This window comes from Ambystoma mexicanum, chromosome 2q (genome assembly GCF_040938575.1).
Source record: "Ambystoma mexicanum isolate Mex_15411 chromosome 2q, UKY_AmexF1_1, whole genome shotgun sequence".
Taxonomy (NCBI): Eukaryota; Metazoa; Chordata; class Amphibia; order Caudata; family Ambystomatidae; genus Ambystoma; species Ambystoma mexicanum.
The window spans coordinates 1,036,451,523-1,036,470,301 of NC_090924.1; the positions used below are offsets into that span (position 1 = coordinate 1,036,451,523).

Here is an 18,779-nt window from a genome sequence, read left to right on the forward strand (position 1 = left end):
ATGGGAAACAGCTGTGCTACAGAAGATATTTGCGCAACCTCCCACTGTCGGTTATCCAAACACATTGCAACATGGCTTCCACTTCACGAGTTTGGCGACCCATATCCTCTCCAGTCCATTAAACTGAAAATGATGCAATGTTTTTCATTAATATAATGCGTTATTGCCATATTTTCTCTCCGTTTTATTTGTATAGATTGCTTCGCCTTTGCCTAACTGTGAACAATTTGTTTATCATCCATGATGCTTGTGCAGTAGAGACAAACCCCATTTACTTTTGATGTTTGGGTATTTTACTTTTGGTTAGGGCTCTGTTCTCTTCCCTTTTTTCTTTTTTTGCATTTGCTTTTGAATTGTTGTATTGTTAAAATGACGAATAAAGTATATTTTATGTAAAAAAAAAAAAGGTATGTTTTTGATGCACAACTGCCCAGTAAAAAATTAGAGACAACTGGATTTCTGTTTACAGCTGAATCTGGTGGCTTGTAGCACAAAGGCAAACTTGCCTGCCTCAAACAATCATGTGCTCAATTCTTCCTAATGCCCAGTTTAGACCACTTAACTTTGTTTGCCAGACGTCATCTGTTGAATATAATTAATGTATTTGAGTTATATCCATTCTTTTTTAATAACTATATTGATTTGATTAAATGTATGCATGAAAGTATTTATTTACCAATATTTACATTGTATATGGCAACATAAATAAGGGGAGCTGCAGGGTAATACATTTAAAATGTTATCTATATAATAAATGTCTAAATATGTTCCATATGCAGTTTAAATTATATTTCTGAATGTATCTATACATTTAACTTGAGAAAAGGAAATCACTGCATACTACTATCTACAAAAGAAACTTAGAATGTAGTCGGTTTAGCATTGAAATGTTGATATATACCGCTTACTTTCTTATTATATCCCAGTATTGCAGGGTGTGCCAAATAGCGATGGATCCTCGTTCAAGTTGCGTACCCTCTTGAGGTGGCCAATAGTGCTCAATATAAGGGGCTGGACCCCCAAAATTCACATTTAGTTGTGACGGCATACGAACATCAAGATATGCAGCATTTAACCACCATTCCTCCAGCTGAAAATGAGAAAAACACATTTTGAGCATTGAATACAGGAACTTTTTCAGCAACAACTGTTGTAAGTACCATTATGGTGAATGGTTGTCAGCTCCGAAACACTCCCATAAGGACAAAGGTAAATATCAAAGACAGCCCACAATCATCCATGCTGTACCTTGAAAAAGTCAAGGAAAATTGTATTTTTTCCATGAACATGAAACTGACTGAACTTCTTGTCCAAAGGATACAAAAACAAAGTTACCCTTGTGAACAATGGCTGGTGGACCATGATTCTTCCTCAGTTTCTTAAACTTAGAGCTCAACACGGCTACCATCTACGGTCCACATGGTTACGTTCACAGGTTGATGAATGCAGGTAAAAACACCGGAAAATATGCAATGCACTTTTTACCTGCATCTGACAATTCTTCTGGCTTCTGCTTTTCAATTGGGTGCGCAAGTGTTTTCTGAAAGGGAAGAAAGGCTGAAGGGGATAGCAGACCTAGAGTTTAGGGGAATATGGTTTACGTTCAATTACAAATTTAATATTAGTAGTATATATGGATACCTTTTATCAAAGTGACAATGATCCCTAGGGGGTTGTCCCCAAGGTCATGATGTCCCACCCCTTTTTTTGTTCGTTTTCATCACAAATTAATGTTATATTAAAAAAAGATTGTTTTATTTTTTAATATTGAGCTTTACTTTTTTATATAAATGTTTATTTAATTGCTTTTTTATATAAAAAAACGTTTCTTTAACATATTATGAAGTTGCCTCAGATGACAATCAGATAGCATTTAATCATCTTGTGGTCATTTCTAGGTGCCAAGAGGAACTTTGAAATCCCTTATCAAAAGCAATAATAAAAGCTGATAATTTAAATGAACACCAGAAAACTTAATTCAATGCCGCTTAAGCTGCCAGCCAGCACCGCTTAGAGAGGATTTATTTAAAAAGGAAATTTTTCAATGCTTTCTGAAATGCATAAATAAGTCTCTTTTTTAACTTCCAAGGCAGAATGTTGCAGAGTTTGGGGCCATAGACTGAGAACCATCTATCTTCCTTTAAAACGCAGCGGTATGACAGAACTGACAGTATGAGTTTATCTGTAGATCGCAATGTCTGAGGTGGAGTACTGAGGGAGAGTGCTGTCACGCTGACCACAGAGACTGAGGCCCCATCATTAAGAAGTGAGTCGTAAAAATTGAAAACACAAACTGTTAACTGCATTGTGAAAACTATTTCGCGTATGCTAGTGGTTTATTGAAAGTGGTCTGTAAATTGGACTCACATGTTTTTGCTTTGTAATGACAGGCAAAAATAAGCCAAGAAATGAATAGATACAAACTGCGAAAGGGAAAATCAGCACAGAATAGCCAACATTGACAAACTCCCCAAGGAAAATCTTGGGAGAGGCTTGACTAATACCAGGACTGCTACAACGAATTTGAACTGAAAGGGGAAGATCACATCATTCTTCCTGGTAGAGCCAGTGATTATTATACAGAACAAAGCTCAGACTGTTGAAATCCCAATAGACGGAACTGACTCAGACGTGGTAACTAAAAATGGCCATGGAAGTGATGAAGGTTCTAGTCTGGTTGATATAGATAACAATTTTTATTGCAACATATAGCAGCAGCAACTGCCAATCCGGATCCAAATACAGAACAGGTGTTGGAATTAACCACTCAGAGGGAAGAGAAAACTGGTTCCAGTAAAGGATCCGAACAGACTGTCGGCCCCACCAAATGTATTTGTTCACAATGTTTTAATAGCTTCAATAAATGAAATGATTAGCACTGAAGAGCCCCTAGCTTTTATGGTAACTATGCAGTTCACCATGAAGATTTTGATGAAATTATGCGGCAAAATCCATGATAATTTGCAACCTAATGGAGTACAAATGTCAACCATGCTAGAGTCTGGAGTGGCTGAACTGGGAGTAGTCTATAGTCAAGTGAAATGAGTAAATATGGCTACCTCTCAATCAACAAGTACCTGATTCAACGCAGATCTCCCTCAGCCGGGCTTGACAACGCAATCACAGCACTTGCAGGGGTTCTCTTCCCCAAGCTTTATTCGCATTCGTTAGGGGTTCCCTTCCCCTAACTTATTTCATGTTCCAGGTCTCCCTCAGTTGGGCTCAGACCTTTAACTTATGTCAAAGACTTTCGAATGTGCAAGGCTTTTCCATAAACCTACGCAGGACCACTTTGACTTTCACTTCAGCTCACATTTTTGTGTTATTTGCCCCAGTGTTTCTTGGTAGTTCAGCACCATAAGCACACATGTTCACAGAAATCTTTATCTTAAAGTAACCACCTTTTAACTTCCCCTTTCGCCAGGGTTAATCTTGACCACTGCGCATTTCAGAGTTTGTTCACTTTGCTAACAAGATATGACATATTTTTTGGAGCTTTCGAGTGGGCTATTTCCTGTCGCCATACCACAACGCTACTCTGAATCACTGACTGCACAGTTATCGGTAATTTAAAGTTCATCACCGGCCTGCCTTCTTTTGCGTGTCATCAGCATGCACGCGCCTTCAATTGTGACGTATACAGTTGCAACTTCAATCTTTCCTTAACACACACAGGCCTTTAATATTGTTCACTAACTCACCGGCTGTATGCCTTCCTTTCTTGTCTTTGAGGTTTTAATTCACAAGACAAGGTTAATACCACAGGTTCAAGCTCGCCTCCCCAACTCTGCCGTTCACCCTGGAGGGTTGCTGGCGTCCTTGAAACACAATGCAGTCTTCTTGTCTGCAACTTGGCCTTCTCAGCGTATCTTTCACGGCTCCTTGGAGGCAACAAGCTCCTCCAGGGATCTTCTGGGTTTCCCTAACCTTTTCTCTCATCCCTCGATCGGTCGTTCTGCTCCAATGGGTTTACCTTCGCCCCAGAACATCTGCTCCTTCTTGTGTTCCACCTTGCTCAGAGCGTGTCTCTATGTTCCGCCTTTTATCCATGTGGGGAGAGCTCAAGGGTATCAGATGTATGTGATTAAAGTCAAGTGCCTGACTTTGCCTGACCAGATTAGTGGGACATGTCCAAGGTAATGCTCGGGTGTGAGTCTTTCTTTCCCCAGAGCACACTGTCCATGTGAAAGTGTTTGTGAAGCGGGGGGGTGTGTTGAAGGATGAAGATATCCTACCTGGTAGGATGAGGTAAGGCGTTAAAGGGGGGGTGGGATTCTGCATCTCGCCATTGGTTGCCTCATCCCCACTCCCCAAATACTCTCAGCCAGGTGATCCTCCCGCAATGGTCTACCCCCAGGAACTGATCCAAAAGTGATGGACGTGTCCTGCCCATCTGGATGACAGATCCCTGGGGAATATCGGGTGAGACACCTTCATGTTTCTCACAGAGGATATGCAAGGGCAAGAACAAGAAGCTGCAAAAATAAAAGACAAATTATTGCAGTTTGGCTACTGCTTGTATTCCACAGCCGAGATTGTTCTGCCTCATGCATCCTAGTTTTTTTGGGCAAAGTTCAATTCAGAACCCATAAAACATCAGAGTGGGGCATTTTTCATTGTCCTGCGGAAAATTATTTGGGCCAAACAGTGCTATCTCTGTTTTACTGGAATTGAGTTGGAGCCAATTGGACGACCATCCAAACTCCCACCTCGTCCAAACACTGACTGAGTCTAGCGTAGGAGTCTCTAAAATGCCCTAATTTTAAGTAGATATGAGTATCAACAGCATAAGTCTGAAACCCATCCCATGTCTCCTCAAGATGCCCATGAGCGGCTGCATGTACAAATTAAAGAGCAAAGTCGAAAGGGATGATCCCTGGGGAACTCCACTTTCTAGAGGGAGAGAATCTAACATGCAACTACCCAATCTCACCTGTTGCCAGCGATCAGTTAGGAAGGACGCAAACTTCTTAATGGCATGGTCCGAGACCTTAACATTCTTTTTCAAACGATCTATAATGATACTAATATCTATAGTGTCAAATGCTGCTAACATTATTAACAGGGATAGCCCGCCCTCATTGAAGGCCCGGAGAAGTTTGTTCCAACCTGTAATTGATGATGTCTGTGTGACAAAAACTGGGCGAAGACCGGATCGTAATGGGTCGAGCAGGGAAAATATTTATATGTGATACTGGAGCTGAATAGTAATGATCTTTTCCAGGATTTTCCCCGGCCAGGGAAGTCCTGCCACTGGGCGAACATGTTATAAGTCATCTGGATCCAAGGTGGCTTTTTTTATTAGAGTGGTGATGATAGAGCTTTTTAGCCTGTGTGGTACAACACCTTCCAATAAGGAGGCAATGACAAACCGGGTCATAAAAGGGATAATCTCTGTTGGCAAATGTTTAACGGTACATGCTGGTAAATCAAAGAGCAAGTCATTAGTGGGTTTAAGGTTCATTAATAACTTTAAAATAGAGTCCTCAGTCACTATATTAAAATCAAACTGGCCTTCCAGGGGCTGATAACTGGCCCAGTTTGAATCAAAAGCCGGTTCAGGCTCCACCACAAGTCCGAGTCTAAACTAAGGGCCTATTTTGAACAATCGTGCCCTTAATGCCTTTCATTTTATTCCTAAAAAACAAATTGAACTCAGTAGCTTGTTCAACTGAAGGTTCCGTATCCAAAGAAGAAATACCTAGCCAGACAAATTTCGCAATAACTGCGTCTCAACCCTCAGTGTCCCACTTCCACTCCTCAAAGACCCCCCGCCCAGGTGATCCTCCCCCACTGTCCACCCCCAGAAACTGGATCCAATAGTGGTGAAACTCACCCAACCAAGGTGAGTATGCCAAGATGAGGCTCTATAGCTCTCTGGGCCTCAGTTCCCAACCTAAGTATGTGGGATCAACCAACCAAGGTGCAATTTTACCATGCTCTTGCTCATGAGATAATGAGTTAATGAGTAAATGTTTACAATGCTCAGATTCACATGGTCTTTCAGCAATGCCAGCATGCCAGGTAACAATAAAACATAAAAGAATGTTTGAAACTGCAAATATCCCCCAAGTGGGTAGAATTACTGGTTATAAATTATCTAGCTTGATTAACACAGTTGAAAACACCAAATTACAAAGCACAGCTCCATTATGACCCATTAGGAAGGACACACGAGTTGAGTCAAAGATTACTTAGAAGTGACTTACCCAGTTTCTTTTAGTTCTAGCTCTTTCCTGCAATTTCTGGTGTAATTCTTTACCAATTCCATTTTCAAATTTTTTTGAAATTTCATAAGTCCTTTGATAATCTTCCTGATTTAGGAAGGGTTTAACTAAAGGAGAATAAGTGAAAAGGTTAAATTACTATCTGTAAACACGCTCGGAGATTACCGTAAAAATCTAAGTGACCAACTATTAGGAAAAGAAGAGGCATGAAGCTACAAACCAGCCAGATAAGAGCCACATATAAACATTCTCTGCAACCTCAATGGCACATATGAGATGCCATTTCCTGATTTCCTAGACATGTATCTGAATTTACCTGAATATTGCCTTTCATCATACATAGTCTGTCCTCTTGTGAAAATTAATGCTCAGAAATACATTTATTAAAAACTGTGCATCATTTAAACATGCTGTACGGTGATTATTAAGGTTGCACATTAGTTATACATCTACCCTACAGTGACTTGTGTCACAAGGATTTCCCCAGTACCGCGGTGGGACCTGCTGGCTTTATGATCATTTGTATAACTTGTTGTGCAACATGAGGACTCTTGGAGAAATCTATTACTCATGTGTAACTAGAAGAAAGTGTTTATGTTTACAGAAACGCATAGCAGCTCATTTTGAATGAGCACATAACATAAATGAACGGCACAAAAGCCTTGTGTAAGGCTTTTACAAATTTCATTGACATCACAGCTCATTTTCATGTATTTGTATGGCTGTTAGGAGGGGCGATTCGTAACTTACAATTCCTCCACCCCCTTCCTCTCTGCCATACAAATACTACAGCATATTCACCGGCATGATATTCATGGCTGCTTAAATGCTGTGGATTCTCTGGAATCCTCTGCTTTTTGCAGCAGCACAAAGCAGGCAGACGCCATAGGAATCCACTGCAAATGCTGCCTTCCATGCGCACGTCAGGCAGCGTTTACTTAATTTGCATGGTGGAGTGCAAAAGGGCGCCATACAAGCGTGTGCACCGCCTTTTTCCACTCCCCTTTTGCACACCACTGGGCAAATGAGGGAAATTTGCCGGCAGGGACCTGTGCACGCAAAAGTGCAAACGTAACAGGTACCCGCCGCCGAATCATGCAGAGAAACCAAAATTAGCTCCTATGTATCTAGTAGGTATTTAAAACTGACTGATGCAGACTTGGAAAGGGTGTCAGTTGTCTAGGGTGGCTGGGTGTGGCCTAACTCATGCACTTCCCAGGTACCCAATTAGATCCCTCATAGGCAACCAATTTTCATGGGGACACCAGTGAACACAGACCAGTAATCCAACCATCAGTCAAATTCTTCCAAAATTCAGTCCCTATTACATGTATAATCCTCTTTTTCAGGTGACATGCATAATTAATGGTTAACATCCCCGTTGGTAAAAGTCACTGCTCACCTTTATCTCCTCTCCTCCTCTCACACAAGAGCTTTTTTATAAATTCTTATTTCATGGCGAAGATAAGTTGCCATAGCAACTAATTGGTGCTGTAAAACCCAGTTCCTTTTAGGTTCCAGCATGTAAAGGGCTGAATGACCCGTTCCGAGGCAGGCAGTGTGATTAGCATAGACCTTTCTTAAATTCTGCCACCCTCTCCACGACTGTGGTTTGGGCGCGTAGATTTTGGGACCCGGTAAAGGTAGGCGCCACCAGCAGGGGGAGTGTGGCCTCTGATGAGGTGAATCCAACTCAGGTGTTGTGGGAGCTCCCCTGCTGGTGAGTGGTAATGGTAGCACTGTTTGGGCATATTAGCCGAGGGAGGATCGCTGAGAGAGAGCCGGGAGAGAGAAGAGACCAGATGGAAGCCTAGACTTCTCCAGAGGGCGCCGAGAACCTCTGTCGAGTTGGGGGCCCCCTCCTTGTTGCCATAGGCCGACATCCTATCAGTGGGTGGCTGCTCTCCTTCTTCCCCACACAAAGCTGAGAGAGCAAGCCAGAGTAGTGACAGACATTTCTTGGCTGACACGGCAGCTGGGGCCGTTCAGGTAGGAGAGAAGCAAAGTGCAGCGAGGACACACAACCCCGCGTGTGACAGCGTTGTGTATTAGCGGCCCGGGGGGTTTGTTTGAATGACCAAAACCTCTTGGGAAACCTAGCCGCTGTTCTGTGTTGGGTACTCTTAGTGGTGTCCTCCGCAAGTGGTGCAGAAGTATAGGCATTGAGCAGGGGGCCCCAGAATCTCGCCTCAACTTATTCCAGCGGGCAATGTTTTATGTTTGTTTTAGCTGTCCCCATTCTCTCTCAGGGGATGACCGTGACCAGAAATGTAAAGTATTTATCAAAGCAGAAAGTGTTCTTTCACAAGAGAGATTAGTGACGGAAGTTATTTATTTAGTACATGAGAAAACATTCATTATCAGGGGGATGCCTGTGTCCAGTAATGTTATGTATTTATCAAAGGGGAAAGTCTTCATTCAAAAGAGAGATGGTTAACAGGAAGGAAAAGTTATTTAACACATGAGAAAACATTCGCTCTCAGGGGATACCTTTGGTCAGTAATGTTATGCATTTATCAAAGTTCGAAGTGTTTTGTCACAAAAGAGAGTAGTGACAGGAAATGTTATCTATTTAGCACATGAGAAAATGTTCATTACCAGGGGGATGCCTGTGACCAGTAATTATATGCATTTAGCAAAGGTGAAAACGCTTATTCTCAAGGGACACCAGTGACCAAGGAGGCCATTTAACTTGTCAACTGTATAAACTGATCATCCTCAAGGAACGCCTAAAGTAAGGAGGGTTCGAGTATTCATCTTCTGTAACTCTCTAATCTGGTAGTTGTGGACCTGAGGGACATCTGTTTTCATTTATGTGACAAGTTCATACAATGGCATGTTATGGGAGCAACTCTGTCAGGGACCAAATAGTGTCATAGAGACGGAGTGTGTGTATTGTTTTGATTTGACCCTCTGTCTTTAAATAAAATAAAAGCGGGCCTCCCGCTCAAACAAAACGAAGAAGTCTGTGTTTGTTTATTAGTCTTTGACGCCATAGCTGCTTTGGTTGACCAGGCAAACTCCTCCCCGCTGAGAGACCTCTCTGGGGGCTCCATCCTGGGGACTATCTCACCCCATTGGGTTATCCATTACTCTGGCACAAGCGTGCAGTAAGGTGTTACACTCCTATACTCAGGTCTCCTACAGGTAGCTATTTTCATTCACTTTTACAGGATAGAAATAAAGAAAAGTCACACTACAGGGAGAAACACCTTACAGTGCCATAAGTGGCCTTGCATATTTGCATTTGATACGCACCATTTGACAAGTGGTCTCTTTGCACTGAAGAAACTAAGAGAAAAACCTACAGCCCCGGTGCAGAGGTTTGTATAAAGCATCATATATTGATGCACGCTTTGCCTGTCTACATTCATTTCATGCGGTATACAATTATATTGTGTACACGTGTTCCTATTGGTATTGCTTTAAATGTAGGCCATTAAGTTTGCGGTCATAAGAGTTTCCATAAAGGCATTAACAGAGATGTTTGAACCAGTTCACAAGGCTGATCCCCTTATTCAAAGTGTAGTGCCTTATGAAGCATGGACGTGTGCATAAGCTTAAGCACAGGCTGGCAACAAAATGCAATTGGATCCATCGTGGTGATAGCACCAGTTGCCTAAACTGCAGGAGAGCAGATAATGGAACATGTTGGATATGGGACACATCTTTTCCACGGGCAGTGTGCTTTGTGTCAAGCTCCACGCTTTGTTTTTGGGCGCATCAGAGATGGGGAAAAAAGAGAAAGAAGTGTAAGGGAGGCAGCTCGATATGAGGCTTGGTGTGGTATTGTGACAAAGGGTTCATTGTATGGCATCAGATAACTAAAAATGTCAATGACAAGTGCTCTGGATCCTCCTCTTGCATGACACTCCATTGTGACAAGATCTAATCACACTTATCAATGTTTTGTCATGGCGTTTATCTACATTTCATAAGTTTACAATCCTGTCTGTGCAGCGTTAAGCGAGAGTTGGGCTTTCTGTGTAACCTGTTTTGTTACTTTGAGGGGTTGGCGTGTGGTATGTCCACATTAACTAAAACAAAGAGCACGGATAACTAACTTTGCTACGCCTTTCCTTGAACCATTAATGTCAGAAAGAAACATTATTTGTTCACCATCCACTTATTTAAGTAACTAAATTGTCATTTAAACTGTGCCCCCTACCATCATAGTATCCCAGCACTGAGGCCTGTCGTAGGAATTGCGTCATTGCGATAACTTTGAAAGGGTACAATCTTTTGTTCCTACACCAGATACAAGCTCTTGAAAGGAAATAACTTTAAAATAGGAATTGCTTTTTCTCCTTATGTAGCATCATATACACAAATGTCAAAGGAGTATCCACGATAATGATTGGTGCATTTCGATGCAGATCGCCTGTGTCACGCCTTATATGCGTCTTGTTTTCTTTGTGGAAGAGCAGATTCTGGTGAACTGATATGTGGTTCCCAGTTTTCTGTATTTGAAGATTCATATTGGCAGTCGGCAGATTTATCAGTTTCACACATCTTTCCTACCCTTCGATGTATTTATTCATCATGAAAGTCCGTATTCTCTTTCCACACGCTGCTGTCTTAGTTCCTGAATAAAAGAAGCAAATATGTCTCGCAACAAAACACCATCAGTATTGCAAAGGATACTTTCTTCTGGTGTTTTGATATATGTAAGCACGTTTAATAAACTCCTCCCCTCTGCATGAAACGCAATTCCGTTATCCACTGAGAAACCATTTCAATAATCCTGGGCTAGAAACCGCATGCCTATGGATTTTTAGAAAATCTTGAGCCAGCTGCAGTTTAATTTCTCATCTTGTACTTTGCAAGGAGTAACAGAAGATTTCTTCAAGAGTCCACCGATGCAGACAACTGCACTGTACGAGCTGAGGCGGGGGGGACCCCGAAATCAAGATGGCCACACTTTTCTAGCCTCGGAGCCGGACGCTCCGGGGAGGGAGATTGCTGATACACCCATTGGGCACATATCAGGATCCCGACAGTGGAGGTCGTAACTAAAGTGGTCGGCAGCATGTGGTCCGAATTTGGTTGCCTGTGAGACACTGGTGGAGCAAGTTGGCGACTGTGGAGCTGAGTGGCGGGTGCAGTCTGGAGGCTTGAGGTGGCTCCAGCGGAGGGGCGGGGCGTCAGAGGCGACAAGCGTCCTGCGGTGCAGAACTCGAAGAGCTCCATCGCACCTGGTAGCAGAATCTTCGATAGTCCCAGCTGGTTGAACAGCGCACTCTGAGCCACCCCCTGACTGAGTGGATGAAACGGCATTGCGCAAGTTAGAGAAGAGCACTGCCGGACCGTTGAACGCAGCCGGCAGCCTGCGCTTATTGTGGGCGACTGGTGAAGGCGGACAGCCATAGCCGGAGACGAGATGGCAGAGCTGAATGAGCGGTGGTGATAGGAGGTAGCATCAGAGACGATACCAGGTACCTGAAGCCAGCGGGAAGCCTGGGCGACCCGAGTAGGGCGGGTCGGCCCGCCGCAGAGTGGAAAGGAGCCCTCTCTGTGGAGGTGCGGTGACCGGCGCGGGGGTGTGAGTGCGCGGAGAGATGCGGGCAGATAACTTGCAGAGGAGAGGGCTCATAAACAGGCTTGGGAGCTGGTCCCGATCCTGAGTGTAGTAAACCTGTGGGATGTGAGGGGGCAGCCCGCCACTTGGGGCCTCAGAACAAGGAACGAGAGACTGCTAGAAATACAAGCAGGTCTGCTGAAGCCTTGCTTGCCTGATCCCTGGCTCTGCATGGGCAAGGACTACCAAAAGTGTGCAAGGCAGAATGCCACCGAACTAACAATGAACCTACGCAACACGTCGGCAAGATCAGGAGACAAGAGAGAAGCAATCCCTTTTTAGTTGCCCATGGTGTTATCCCCATCTACTGGTAAGGAGTCAGGGGGGATCCTGCTAAATGGGTCACAAGGCAAGACCGCAGGAACAAAAACAGCGGGCCTAAGGTGGGTTACCCGAGCGCACTGACAAATAAGAGCCTCTCACTGCCTTGAGCTGCACGCCGGGTATCCGCCCTCCCGGGTCACAAACAGCAGCTTCGACAGATTGTTTATAGGAGTGCCAGTCCAGGAGTGCGCAGTGCGACAACGCTCCCGCTCCAATACGGAACCAGCAAACAAATCAAGTTGGTGTCCACCTGGGGGGATACACCATGGAGTTTGGAGGGAGTAGTGAAACCAGGCACTCCCGGGGCATTGCAACATCGCTGGAGGAGCATTGTGGTGCAGGGAGGTGCATGGCTACAGGAAACAAAAAGCAGTCCCGCTTGACATTCACCCAGAAGGAAAGGCTGCAGAAAGGCAGTGAGATGATGTTGCAGCCTCGGGACTGCGTTGACAAGCTGCCTCTCTCGGGTCAGGAGGAACCAGCTGCGACCTCGATTAGGGGTGCTCAGCCGCCGGAACTTGGTCAGATGCTAGCCGAGACCAGGTCTGGCTTCGCTTCCATCAATACAAAACTGGATGGGATGGCATACAAGGTTGACATGATGCAAGAGCGCATTGAGAAAGAAAGTGGGAGAATATCTAAAGTGGAACACCGGGTGGGGTCGTTAGAGGACACGAGTGGAGTGGTGACATAGGCGATACAGGAGCAGCGCAAAGAAGTCAGAATGGTTAAGGACAAGAATGAGGACCTTGAAGCGAGATCACGGAGAAACAACATCAGGGTGGTGGGGGTGCCCGAATCTATTCCACAGCAGAACATGGAGGTCTTTATGGAAAGCTTCATCAAGCAGATACTGCAGGGACCCTCACTATCTACTCAATTCCTGGTCGAGAGAGCACACCGGGTGTCGCAGAGTGCCCCCAGGCCAGGGCAGAGCCCTCAGCTGATTATAGCACGGTTACTAAATTACAGGGACCGAGACACTGTTCTCCGCAGGGCCAGGGAACTTGGGGACCTCACCTAGGAGAATGCCAATGTCTCCTACCCGGATTTCACCCCATCAGTCCAGAAAGATCACCTATCTTTTCTGGCCGTGAAGAGAGCACTTTGTGAACGTGTAATACAATATGCCATACTGCACCCGTCCAGACTACGGGTCCAGCACGAAAGCCAATACCATTTCTTTACAGACCTGAGTGCAATGCATGACTTTCTTGAGTCGCTCCCAAAGCAACCAGCTGGGCCGTGAAGTGGAGCCAGCTGGTTAGTGTGGCGGATGGTAGGGCTTTAATAATTGATTTCAGGAGGAGCTGGGCCGACCCTTGGTTACAGGTGGGCAAAGGTGTTCAGAAGCCAGCACTCCCGATGGGTCTACAATATATGCGATGAAAATGTAGGCCAAGAAACGTGCCGAGGTATGGCTTATGTTAGAATGTGGGCAAGACAGGTACACTTAAGTAATATACAAGTGAACAATGGTGAATCAGTTGGAATGTACGAGTTCTCAATAACCAGCGCAAGGGCCGCAAAGTAGTCCAGTATGGGGAACGGCACTGTGCCAAGGTGGTTTTGCTGCAAGAAACGGATTTAGTGTGCAAGAGGAATGAAGGGGTGGCTTGGTCCTGGGGCAACTGTAAGCAGTATACTCATACTCCTCGTACTCAGCAGGAGTGATGACCATTGTTCATAAGTCTCTAGGCTTCCGCACGACAGAAACAGTAGTAGATTCGAACGGGAGATACAGGATTGTGTCGGGATGCTGGGGCACCACAATGGTAACATCCATTAATACAAATGGTCCCAATGTGGATGACCCTGGTTTTTTCGAGCAACTAGTGATTAGGTGTCATAGGTTCCTTCACACCTGCCTGGTCCGGGCCGGGGACCCCCAAACTGTGCTTGATCTGCAGACTGATAGGTCGACTGGGGGATGGGGGGTAGTTCGTCCGCGCTCTAAAGCTGCAGAGGTTGTTCTGAGGGGTATGCGGGAGCTAGAGCTGGGAGATGTGTGGAGGTTGTTGCGACCTGAGGTAAGGGTGTACACGTTCCACTCGATGGTACAATGGACGTCCTCACGACTGGACTATATTCTGTCATACCCAACATTGATTCACCGGACCACTGATTGCGTTCTCCTCCTTAGAAGCTTTCTGATCACTCGCCGGTTCTCTGGTCAATAAGTCCGGGTGGGGAGGGGTTATCCCGTCCCTTTTGGAGATTTAAGCCAGCGGCACTATTGGATATAGTGTTTAAAAGCGAAGTGCACAGCGTGATCAAGTCATACTTTTGTGAGAATGTGGGCTCAGTATCGGAGATGAGTACTATATGGGAGGCGTTTAAAGTTGGGCTTCAGGGTGGGTGTCAGATGATCAGCTGCGAGAGAGGGAACACAGGCATAGCAGCAGTGAAGTCGCTGGAGGGGAGGGTGGTAGTAAGGCAGGAGGCTATAGCGGACATCTTTCGTCGATACTACGAGAACCTGTATGCGTCAAAGGGTTCGATGCCCATGGTGGCCCTGGAGGAATATATAAGGGAGGCAGCTTTGCCGGTACAGAGGGAAGAGGCACTGGAGGCATTGGCAGCACCCATTACAAAAGATGAGGTCCTCCTCGCGATACATGCCCTGCCCTCTTCTAAGGCGCCGGGCACAGACTCTAAGGCGCCGGGCACAGATGGGATCACGGTTGAATTCTATAGGGAATGGGGACCTGAGGTGGCGCAGCATATGCTTTTGATGTGGGAGGGTATGAAGGTGGGACTGCTACCCCCAACAATGCATGAAGCCGTAATAACACTGATTTTGAAACCGGACAAGGATCCCCTGGAATGTTCCTCATATCGCCCCATTTCGCTACTGAATCTTGACACAAATATCTTCGACAAGATACTGGCAGATCGGCTTCTCCCACACATCTCCCACATTGTACATTTGAACCAGTCAGGTTTTATACCGGGGAGAGTGACCACATCAAACCTGCGTAGGTTATTCGCCAGTGTGGCTCAGATCGATCCCAATGTACAAGCAGCTGTGACCCTATTCGACATGGAGAAAGCTTTTGACTCTGTAGAGTAGAGTTACCTGTTCGAAGTATTACATCAGCTGGGAGTCCCAAAGTACTACATTTTGGCAGTGAGGTTGCTATATGCAGGGGAAAATGCACGAATAGGGATTGGGAGCATGAGGTGCCAGACTTTCGTACTGGGTCGAGGGACCAGGCAAGGCTGCCCGCTTTCGCCCCTACTCTTCGCTGCGGCGATAAGGGTGATGGTGGGCCGGCTATGGTAATTCCATGGGACTAGGGGCCTTCCGCTAGGGGGCACTAGGAACGGTTTCGGTGTATGCGGACGACGCAATTCTATACTTTAAGGACCATGCAGTCAACCTGGGTCCGTTGTCACGGAAGGTCGAGAGATTTGGAGTTTCTTCGGGATTGAGATCGAACATGGCCAAATCTACTCTATTCCCACTGAATGAGACCACGGTTAGACCACCAAATACTGAGGGATATAGAAGGGTGCAACGGGCGGTCACTTATCTGGGGGTAAGAGTCAGCAGAGATGCTGAGACACTATTAGCAGATAATCATGTAAAATATTTGCAAACTCTGCAGGCGAAGGTGGAACGGTGGTACAGGCTCCCCCTCTTGTTGTTTGGCAGAATATTGGTCGCTAATATGGTGGTGATTCCCAAACTGTTATACATTTTCCAGCACATTCCTGTGTGGCCCGGGTGTTGGATACTTTGCAGAGGTGAAGGCTCAGATGATTAAACTGGCCTGGCACCCGCAAAACCCACGGATTAGTTTGGACACGTTGACGCTGCCTTGGGAAAGGGGGGGTAGGCGCCCCCCACATGGAACTATACTTCTTGGCATCCCAGTTATATTTTGCTTCACAGTGGATGCCGGGGGTGCCGACTTCTCCCCATGTTCGCATTGAAAAATGCTTGGTACGCCCGTTCTCTCTGCACAGTGTTTTGATTTCTAAGAGGGCAGTGGACAAATGTACATTTCACCCAGTGGCATGTACATTACATGCTTGGAAAAGAGTTCTTAATAGGCTGCCAGTAGATGTCCCCTTTGATCGGGTATCCTTTTGTGGAATATAGAGAAGCTGGCACCAACAGGCGATGAAGCCATTATCCGGGAATGGCATGGGGCAGAGATCACCCATATGGAGGACTTATACCCGAATGGCTCCTTTGTCACCCAGGAGTTATTCACCGGAAAGATGGGGGGGGGCGGGTTTCAACTGAGGCTGCAGTACTTTAGAATGAGGGCGGCTTTCATGGAGTGGATGCCTGCATTCCCAGAGATGCCACACGCCACACTGCTGTTGAAGTTCATTGTAAACTCACCGGGTAGCAGAGGGGTGGTCTCCGCACTATACAAACAGATTCAACAAGGCTCCCCTCAGGAGCCCCTAAAATGCAGACATAAATGGGAGGAGGATGCTGGGACCCCCTTTACAGATAAACTGTGAGCGAGGCTTTGTGAAATCACACATGGTGGGGCTTTTAGTACACGACTACAGGTAATTCAGTTTAAGACGCTACATAGTGTGTATATGTCCACGGCCCACATCCATCAGTTCGACAACACCAAGCAAGCCGGCTGCCCGAGATGTAACCATGATCCGGCCGACTTCCTGCACATGATGTGGGCCTGTGCTAAACTGAGACCCTTTTGGGAGGAGGTGGTGGAAAGTATCGCTGAAATGCTGGGGCAGGTTATCCATTGTGAACTTTTGTGCTGCATATTTGGCTGGGCCCCGGGTCTCCCCAAGCAGTACCGGAAATTGCTCACGACAAGCATTATAATCGCCAGGCGATGCATACTACTGAAACGGTCTAGCCCAGTTCCTCCTGGGAAAAAACATTGGCAAAAAGATTTAACATGGTTCAGTGATATGGACAAGGAATATGGGAGCCTATGTGGACTGCAGAATAGGCCCAAGAACATCTGGAGCCCCTTTACGGCCTATCTAATGGCTCAAAACTCTGGACCGGATGTGTAGGAGAGAATGGTCCGTGGGGTGGCTATGGCTTAATGTTGTACCCGGTGCTCAGTCTGTTGGCTTTAGCAGGAGAGGGATTGATGTCCACCGAGATAATGTAGATTCATTCCAACTCAGGGTGGCTTCAAATGCACCGATGACTGCTCCACCGGAACAATGCTCTGTCCGAATGTAGTACAATTCAGTTTTATTGTTGTTGTACCTCACTCCTATATTGTATGGTTAAATGGTATGTGACGTAAATCATCAATAAAGAAAGTTTAAAAAAACAATAACTGCACTGCACACTGACACCACAGCGGGACAGGATGTTGGTCAGACAGTGGGCACGGCAGGGTGTGAAAATGAGGTGAGCTATTTAGCTCCTGATTGTGGCATAGAAGAGTTTGGTTAGCTTGACACCAACAGCTACAAGGAGCTCGTTTTTACTCCTCAGGCCAACTGAGGCTAAACAAACACACCTATGTGGATTTAACTTTAAATAAGCTGTAAATGCTGTATAGATTTGTTCTAATGCTTAAGGGGTCACAAATAATAGACAAAGTGATGTGTTTGCATCTTATGTGGATGTTAGATTTACGTAACGTTATACACTAGCTCCTGGTTCCCAAGTGGTAGCTCATAGTCACTGGTGAATGGTGGATACTGTGATAAATCTAGCGATATCGTCACTGTTTCTCAGGGGGGGGGGAACTTCTCTTTTGTGGCCAGGGAAAACCAGAAGCTACTCGACTCTGACCCTGGGGGTGGCTATCTGCAGGAAGACCACATAGGGAAGGTCAAACTTCAGAGAGGCAGGAAAACACTGAATAAAAATTAACCTTCAGATATAATTCTTAATGACACCCATGTGCCTTTTCCAACATGCCAGTATGCCTTATTGTGACAGAGATAAATAATTCCCATGTTTCCTTGACCAACAACCTTATTTACAACCCCCCAACCTAATGTTGGTACTGAGACGAGGAAGAGGGTTGGAACAATGAGGATGCCCAGAAGCGGTAAGCAAACACTGTGTTCTAGTCTTCAGAAAGAGTTAACTAATGCGGGAAGTTTAAAACACACATAGCTGTATAGAATATGAGGGAGAGGCAGGGACTGCAGCAGAACGCAGCTTGCGCTGACGTTGGTTGGCACACCGCAGGGGAAAACACTGTAGAAGGCAGCACGGAGGCTAACGAGAACGGCATGCAGAGACCGGGCCAAGAGACACTCGCTGCTATATTGATCTAGGCAGCTGCAGCTGCCAGAAGCAAGGGAAGATAATTCATTCATCCCCAGCTCCAGGAGTAGCAGCAACACCATGCGATCTTCGCGGGTTCCAAACATCACCGTGGCTATTAGAGTAGCGTGATCTCTGCCTCAATGAAGGTATGCCTCGCCGTGCTCCACGATCGAAATCAGCTGTTTCATCGGTTTCATCAGTTTCACCTGTAATGTTTAATACATTGCCCAACGAGTTTGTGCAGAACCATTCTGCACTTGGATTCCCCCAGAGGCTGTCTGCTGTTTGGGTGGCTTTGTTTTTTCCAAAGATCCATCTTGTTTTGTGTGCTGACCAAGACGGGCCGAGTGGTGTGCTCGAGCCTTTTGTGTTCTTCCAACATTGCCAGTAAATATAGAGGGATAGAACA

General features: G+C 45.6%; 1 protein-coding gene across 4 annotated transcripts in view; it reads right to left on the reverse strand.

Annotated features, from left to right (window-relative positions):
* Positions 1–18,779, reverse strand: part of CROT (carnitine O-octanoyltransferase) — an 898,406-nt gene that overhangs the window by 632,210 nt on the left and 247,417 nt on the right. For all 4 annotated transcript variants that reach the window (XM_069648391.1, XM_069648390.1, XM_069648392.1 and 1 more), the window contains 2 exons: positions 6,210–6,334; positions 909–1,090 (listed from right to left, as the gene is read on the reverse strand). In XM_069648391.1, the coding sequence (XP_069504492.1) occupies positions 909–1,090; positions 6,210–6,334 (307 nt within the window). The remainder of the gene's footprint in view (positions 1–908; positions 1,091–6,209; positions 6,335–18,779) is intronic.